This window comes from Pygoscelis adeliae, unplaced genomic scaffold (genome assembly GCF_000699105.1).
Source record: "Pygoscelis adeliae isolate BGI_AS28 unplaced genomic scaffold, ASM69910v1 Scaffold77, whole genome shotgun sequence".
Taxonomy (NCBI): domain Eukaryota; kingdom Metazoa; phylum Chordata; class Aves; order Sphenisciformes; family Spheniscidae; genus Pygoscelis; species Pygoscelis adeliae.
In genome coordinates this window covers 6,033,927-6,042,640 of record NW_008825216.1, presented here as the reverse complement: position 1 = coordinate 6,042,640, position 8,714 = coordinate 6,033,927, and the positions used below count along the sequence as shown (strand labels likewise).

At 36.7% G+C, this 8,714-nt stretch overlaps 1 protein-coding gene across 1 annotated transcript in view; it reads left to right on the top strand.

The window, feature by feature from the left end:
- The window catches only part of FAM120B (family with sequence similarity 120B), a 59,540-nt gene that overhangs the window by 10,655 nt on the left and 40,171 nt on the right, over nucleotides 1–8,714 (top strand). The window contains exon 4 of the mRNA XM_009329193.1: nucleotides 3,772–3,867. Within this exon, the coding sequence (XP_009327468.1) occupies nucleotides 3,772–3,867 (96 nt within the window). The remainder of the gene's footprint in view (nucleotides 1–3,771; nucleotides 3,868–8,714) is intronic.

Sequence of the window (8,714 nt, the reverse complement as noted above, 5' to 3'; positions counted from 1 at the left end):
GAACAGGCTGCCCAGGGAAGTGGTTGAGTCACCATCCCTGGAAGTATTTAAAAGACGTGTAGATGAGGCGCTTAGGGACATGGGTTAGTGGGCATGGTGTTGTTGGATTGACGGTTGGACTCGATGATCTTGGAGGTCTCTTCCAACCTTAATGATTCTATGATTCTATGATTCTATGATTCTATGAATTGCAGGGAGTGGGAATGAGCAAATCAGCGGTTGCCTGAAAAAGTTAGCAGTGCTTCTGAAAGAATTGCTCACGAAGCTATGCCTTTGGCATAGTTTGGTATATGGTAAGCATGTGCGTACATTTACTCACAGAAATGTTACTAGAATCACAGCCTTATTTTTGACCCTACTAAAATAAATAGGGGGTTGATGGTGATCCTGATAGCGTGGCATTTGTTGCCTGTGTATTTTAAAGGTATCTTTATAATTAATTGAGCTATTTCTGATCATGAAGTGGAATAGTGCATATAGTGATACATAAATTGTCAACTTGTAGCGTCTTTCCTAGGAAAACAGTAGTATTGGAAAAATTCAAGAAGAGGGGAAAATAGCAGTAAATAATGCACCTTGATAGGCCAGCCAAGCTCTTTCTTTTGTGTGCGAAGAGTTCAGAACAAAGCCGGCAGGTTTTGGCACTAGCGCAGTCCTTGGAAGTACCTGCACCTGCGTGACTGTTGCCAATTGGGAGGTTACGTAACGTAGCCTAAGCCCGTGGCCAGCTCCTGGAAGTCCTAGCATCACTCCCAGTTCTAACATTAGCAGGCCAGACTGACCCTCGCTTTGACACTGTCAAAAACAGTCTGTTAGCAGAATTTTTGCCAGTTATCACCAGTGACCACTCAGGAGGGCTGGCATTGTTGCAGCTGTAGAGGAGCACACATAACAGCGTTTCCAACTGTCTCATGTTTTGGTGTTTTGCACATAGTTGACATTTTCTTTAGGCTGCCTAAGTAGTGCTTCCACAGGTCGTTCAGAATCTATTTAAACAAAGGAACTGCTGTTTTTTGAATTTCACTGGTGATATTCAGTATTTGCATTGCGGGGAAAAATGTTTGAAAAATTACTGGTTTTTTTCCAGAGATATTTCCATGCAGGGAGGGTTGGCGTTTAGTAATCATGTCTCCATTTTGTTCTTGATATGTTAATGTGCTGTCAGTTTGCAGGACCTTGCTTTCAGCTATATTTATTTGGCTACTTATTTGAACAGTAATATACTTTTGTTACTAATGGACTATAATAGTGAAGAGCACTCAGCTGATGTGGTGCTACGTTCTGTACCAACATTCACATACATTAAAAGAACAAAACTAGAGGTTTCCTATTGACTTCTTTTTTTACTGTGCTTGAGCTCAATGGGTGATATAAAAATAGCATTTCACTGGCATTTGGAATCGAGAGACATTTTGATAAGTTGTTCTGTGAGTTGTGGAACTCATAAAGAGTGACTCTCCCTGCCAGCTTCCCCTCAGCAAAACTTTTGTATTTCCATGCTCCTTCCTAGCATCCTCTTAACTTCTCCCCATGTCCTTGACAACTCCCTCCTGCAATATATGGTGTTCTCAAGTATGTTCCCTATTGCCTCCTGCTCTCCCCAAATCCCATCTACCTTTTTGTTCAGCTCTAGCTCTTCCATAGCTACTTGTGTATTGATTTGCCATCCAGTGCATTTGAATACAACAGGTAACTTGACTTTCCTGCCTTTCTTTCAGTTGGTGCCCTAATAGGATCCCTCTGTCAGCTGAGTCACCAGTTTCACAAAATGTTTAGGAATTTAATACATTTGAACTCTTTTCTTCTCTGTCAGATTTAGTTGAAACAGAGCAGTGCATCCATGAATTAATTATAAGACTGATGTCCTAATTGTATTACGCTTGCTTCCTTAAGAAGCCAGGCTAAAATCTGGGAGGCTGAGTGAGCTGAATAGATTGACTAAAGCAGAGTAATTTACGTAATAAATCTTAAAACAGAATGCTAAAACATCAGAATGTTTCTGAAAGTGACTTTGGGATATTAAATTGGAGGGGTTTGTTCATGAAATAGAATTATCATAGGCAATGATTTATAATCAAGATGTGAGACTATTCAGCTACTGGAATGTGCAGTTTAAGGTGCTTTTTTTCCCCAGTGTAGGCATTTTCATTTTATTCTTAATGTCATCAGTTTTTGAACAGTGAAGCATTGCAAGCCAGGTGTAATGCTGTCCCTCACAGTCCAGCTGTTGGTTTTTCAGTCCCTCGCCTTTATTGGGAGTTTGTGCTGCAGGTCCATGGGTAAGGAAGGAAGAGGAAGCAGGGTTGTAAAACAGATTTTGTTGTGTTCTTTTCCCCCTCTCTTATCCCTGACAAGAACTCCATCTGAGGAATTTCTGCCCTTGCACCATAGCACACTACTTGTTCATTCATGCCAACAGTCATTTGCAGCATTGAGCTATGAATGAGATCAGGAAATTAATGTGACCAAACTTTTTGGGGTGGTGGAGGGAAGGGGAGTGTTGGAGAGATTTGTTTGGGTTTTTTAAGCTAGGTGAAGTTTTTGTTTAGGGTTCATAATGTGGCATCAGAAATACTTGTGCAGTAAAGTGCAGGGTGATTGGAATTGATGATAAAAGGCAGGGATTTTTGAGGATAGCGGCTTCAGCACTGGGTGTGAGCTGGAGGGAATTAGAGATGCAATTCTGTGAATCTGGAAAGGCACAAGGGAAGGGGAAAAAAAAAAGCTTTGAGTTTTGCCTGGAAAAGATTTGAAAACACTATTCCAAGTGCCCAGGACTAGCTAAATGTGTTTACTTCATACTGTTTACCAGACTACAGAGTGTGGAAATTTAGGGCACTATGACATGGTTACCATAAGCAAAATCTCGACAGAATGCAGAAGCACTATTTATAACAACAATAATGATTCTAGGTTTTTTTAATGAAGACTTGCATTGGAATGATTATGAGCTGACTATTGGAAATTGGATAGACTGCATTTCGAAAATTCTTAAATGCTTGAGTTTTTTCTGAGGGTATTTTCGTTTGGTTTTTTTTAAAGCACCAAATAGTTAGATGCACAACTCAAGCAGTGAAATTTTTAATGTAAGAGGCACCCTACTCTTTACTGGGGGGCGGGACAGAGTTGGGGTTAGGGGGTAGGAAGCCACTTAGGCTATTATGCATAAACAATCCCTTTGTACTAGATGAAAGGTCTGGAACAATGGGCTGTAAAAGCTCTGCATCTGACGGTGGGATGACTCCGTTGCTGTCAGCTTTCAAACAGCCATCAAGGCCTCCTTATAAAGATTTTGTCTCAAATCCTGACACAGGAAATGTCAGGGCAAGTTGGGAGGAGAATCATGTTAAGGACTGCCTGCATATGTGGCAGTGTGACAGCCCTGAGAGATTGAGGTAGCTCATGTAGCTCCCTAAGCTATGCCAGATGCCTCCACAGCTTCCTGAACTGCCTTGGAATGGGAAGGCCTAAAATTGGCTGAAAGCCGTTTTAGAATGCTTTCCAGACTCTTGTACTTACATTTTTGGCTGCAGTTCCCAACTCCAAACTCATGTTTATAGTACATAATTCAAACTCTCTTCATTTGTTCTGATGATTTGTCATAAAGATACTAAAACTAATTTTTCTTGGTTTGTTTTTAAAGAAGCTGAGCAAATAAGTCATTATGAAGTGCCTTCTATTACTTTAGAATCCCGATCACCACTGCTTCCAACTTTTACACTAGTGTCAGTACTTGCATTTGACTTACCCATCCAATTCTGTCTTTTTTAGGTGGAGCCTATCCTTTGGTAAAAGAGTGGTTTGTCTATTTTGGAAATCCCCTCCAGCAGCCAGAGCTGATACAACCTGTACAACCTTCTATGCCAGGTAGAATAAAAATGTGTTTAAATCTGAACTGAAATAATGACATCACTATAATCAGGTTAGACAATCAATCACCACATGTTTGATATGGAATTCAAAATGACTGTGGAGAACAAGGAGCTAAAGTAGAAATGCTGCATGCCTGTAATTGCTTTTAATTACCCTGTATAATTATAGTAGGATTCAGCTTTGAGGTACACGTTATTACTATGTCTTGTTAAACCCAGTGCTCTTTCAAACATCAGTTCTAAAATGCAAACAATTTCGTAGAGGTTCTAAATATTGCTCTGAGGCCAGGATAAGTGGTGTGTAGGGCCGTATTAAAATTCTTCTATTAAGCTGTTTGAGAGAATGTGTTAACGAGACTGGAGGACAATATAAAAAAGGGCCATTTTTAGATCACCTGTGACAACCCAAAAAGAGAATCCAGCTTTCAATAAAGAAATAATTAGTCTATCTGTTTCTGTGAAGGTGTTTCTACTGTCAAGCATCAAGTGCTTTGTGTGTTCTTAACTTCCTTCCTTTGGTAAAGGACACATTCATGAACACTCTTAGTGAAATTAGTGTTATGAGGAATGTGTTATATTTACGAGGAAGTATCATATACTTTAGTGAAAAGATTGGGCACTGTATATGTCACTCATCTCTTTATCACTAAATTGTATCATGCAATACAAGTTTAGGATAGGAAGTAAACAGTACTGTACTATTTTTTTTTTATTTCAGAGGGAAAATTGTTCTAATTATTCATCTGTCCATACTATTGTAGTCATAACCCCTCTCTTTACTCTCACAGCTCTCTCTCTCGGTCTAGTCATCTGCTATCATGTGAATCAGGAGCTCAAGAGTTTTTTCAGTCTTTCATATGAAATGAATTAGTTCCATTGATATACAATACCACTGATATGCTGTTAAGAAAAATTATTATCTACTGGACTTTTTGAGAGTAACTACCAGTGCTTCTTCCCTCAGTACCCAGAGCTTTCTGTAGCAGTCTTTGTTCTGATCTGGTCTAAATCCAGATTCAGAAGTTGTTGAAATGCATGCACTTTTTTTTTTTTTTTTTTGTTTAGGGATTGCTTTAGAACCTACTTGTTTTTAATTTGCTGGGGTTATGGTAAATTTTTTTTTAAGGTATCCTAAGATTGTACATTTATCTTCATATTTGAAACTTGTATATCAATGAGAGTCTTCAAATTCAAGGATGAAGGAAAAACAGTTGCTCTTTAGATATCAGCCTTTTCAAAATCCTTTTGAAAGGAAGTGTTTGGAAAGAAATTGGTTACATAGACAAAGTACAAACAAGGTTTCATTTGATATACAGTAGTTTCACTGTCCATGACCCCTGATACAGTATTAGGAGAGTGATTATCTAATTGACTTGATGACAGCATGCAATTGCTGTGAAATTTTCCAAATGGATACGAATATGCAGGGTAAAAATTGATCAGTCTGTCCTGTACAACTGTTTTATTTCGGCATGCAATGATCTGGGAACATGCATTTGTAAAACAAGCAAACAAAAGTTAACGAAGTATAAACCATACCTATGTAGTTACATTTCGGTTTGCATGGCAAATATACTGTATTTATTGTTGTGAAATTTTCCTTCCCAGATGGTAGAGTACCTTCCTCCCTTTCTGGAGAGGAATCCACTTGATCTCATATTCTCTGGTTCTACTGCTCTGCAAACATGCTACACATAGAACCCACCTTCATGTTGACAATAAACAGGATTTAAAATCACTGTGTTTGTTTGTTTATAGCAACCACATAAGAGGAGTTTATAAAAACAGCATCTTCTCAGCCATAATCTTTACTAACTCAGTAATGAAAGGCTGTTCAAGCAGACTATTAAAAAAGGGGAGGAGGACTTCTAGTGTTTATTTTTAGTGCTCTGTTGTCATTCCTTCAGCGAACAAATATTTTTCTAAAATTTTTGCAGTCCATATTTGTATGCCTTACATTCGCTCATGCATCTTTTATTTTCCACAGCATGACTTTCTAATTCACCAAATAAGGTTCTCAACAGCGCATCACATTTTTCAGGCAGGGATCATATTTAGAGCTAAATTTAAAGAAGTTGTTATAGGAAGTTAGAGTTCAAAGCTGTCAATCAAGATCAGGTTACTCAAAAAAGAGAAAAAACCTTACCAGAAACTATTTGAAAAATCATAGGTGCAATTAATCTGGGAAGGTTCTTTGCTTTATCTTTTTTGGAAAAAATTACAACCTCATTATAACAACTACTTTAGAAGTGTACTGAGAATATATGGGAAATCCTGACTATTGAATTTGATTTAGATTAAAAAGTCTGAAGAAAGAATATTTGATATGAACTTTGAAATGTAATGCGCATAACCATAAATACTTTGAATTTCATATTGATTGTAAAAAAAAAAAGTAGAATTCCCACTGATTTTTTGTGTGTGTATAAAACAGCAGAACTGTCTTGCATCTGAAAAGCTTGCAGGTGATAGATTGAATGTTAGCTTTTTTTTTTAAAACAAAATATCGACTCCTAAAGGCTGTAAGATGATAGCTTAAAATATATTTAAAATATAATCTGTATTATGTATATGTATTTTTCTTGAGAGACAGTCTTCTGAATTAGCATCTGCGCTTGCTCGCATTCTCTGTCTCTCTTTCTCCCTTCTGGAATGTTTCCTTTCAGTTGAATGAATGTGATCATGATGTTTCCCACACATTGACAGAGCAGCAGTTAAATTGATAAAAAATGTCTCTGAGAAATGAATTTTGTTAGAAGATCTGTGATCTAAGAAAATACTGTTTAACATCCATATCTTGTGAACATAGCTGATCTATTTGATATGTGTGCCGTTTATGTGGAACAGGGGAAGTTCTAAAGTATTTACTGAAAATGTATGGATTCTGCTTTTCATTTTATTTCTGAAAATGTGTAGGATATTGTAGAATCATACCACAGGAGTTTGGATGTACTTTCAGTATTCTAATCATTGCATCTTAGAGGAATATGTCATGAATACCTTATGTTCAAAATGCTGTCTCTGGAATGCTTCTTTAATGGTCAGATTTAATTGGCATTTGGGTTTATGGCATCTTTAAAATTGGCCACAGATGTTGACAAGTTAATGTTGAGTGTTCCTAGCAAGTACATTTTTATAAACTTATTTTTATTGCTCAGTATTTACATGATCATGTAAAATGATGAAGTGTTAAATTTCTATTATTGGTGTTATAAAATGAGATTTCAATAGTCATTACTTCAAATGTACATGAACAGTTAGTATTATACATGTATATCTATATAGACAACGGTGACATCCAATGAGGATCACCTTTGTATAAGCCTTGAGTTCAAGGATATCATAGTATTAATGCATTCCACAACTTTTGCATGCATTGTATATTCATAAATCAGTTATTGAAGTTCAAACAAATGAAATAAATATTTGTGTATTCCCTTAAAGTGCTCTTGTTTATCATGATGCTTTCTAAATGACAATGTCTTTAAATGCGTGAGTGAAAAAGAAAAAGGAAAAAATAATTCAATCAATGCTTTTTCTCTTACCTTGTTGGTTGTCCATTTTTGCGTTTAGGCAGGTAGTAGGAAGTCTTTGTGATGTTCTTCTTCTTGGAGTTCCCAAGGACTACAGTTTACATAGTACTGAATACAGTTTTCACAGAATTTTGTGCATGTTGAGTGTAACTATAAGTATATGCAGTGTTTGAGTATCTCTCTGTAATTCATAGGAACTTGTGGTTCCTACGACTCTAGGAGGACAGATAATTTTCTCATGACTAATATTTACAGTAAAGAAATATCAATTTTATATATCTAAGTATGTTTTGTTCTGTTTCCCTTTTGTTACTCAGTTTTGGGTTTTTTTAAGGTTGATTTAGTAAATATTTAGATGTGTTCAGAAAGTAAAATACTTCTCCCTATCCAAGTAAATTTCTCTCCTTCAGGAATGTTTTCTAATTGCTGGTAAATTATGTAGTGAGGATGTAACTAGAGCAGAGAACAGTTTTGGGGGTCTACTGTATATGAATCTTAGGTCTCCTGTACACGTGACAGGAGAGTCATTAAACTTCGGTGTATTTGTTTCTTTGTTTTACTTATCTTTCATTTAAGGGTTAATATAATGGATCGCTCTTGGGTATTACATGGAATTTAATTACTTGTAGAAGAGATCCTTGCAGAAAAATAACGCTTTTGGTTGGTATGTTCCAAAAGGGGATAGCATCAAGTTTTCTTTCCCAGAGTAAATAACTCATAATTCATCAGTACCTCTTTTTTGTAGGCACAAGTAGATGTTGTTTCTAAAAGTATAAGAAACTGTTTATGGAAGAGATGTCTTGAATTTTTTGTTGAGCTCTCTCAATATAGATATGTAATCTTGATTATTGATGTAGTTTCATGGTTTTACTCTGAAGAAAGAAGGATTTCTATTATTAGATATACCCCTGGATGCAATTAATTTAAAAAAAACCTGAACAGATGGCAGAGTACTTTCCTTTAACTGATTCTTGGCATATCTCGTCATATGCAGCTGATTGGGAACTTTCTGGAAAGCAGAAACCATCAAAACTATTTGAGTTTACCCATGTAAAAATTGTCTCACACATTAAAGTTGCTTAGCCTTGGTAGGAAAAGTTGGCTTTGTTTTGTTTTTATGCACGTTATCTTCGCTTTTCTTCCTGGAAGTCAGTCTCTGCTGTCCTTTTTTTTCTTAAGGCAGCAATTACCAGTATCAAAAGCTGTAATCTGGGTCTTATTGTGCTGTCTGTACTGGCCCACTCACTGCCAATATTTGTGTTACCATGTTGCATTTCCACCTCCAGTCAAGCAACTGGTATTTTTTCTT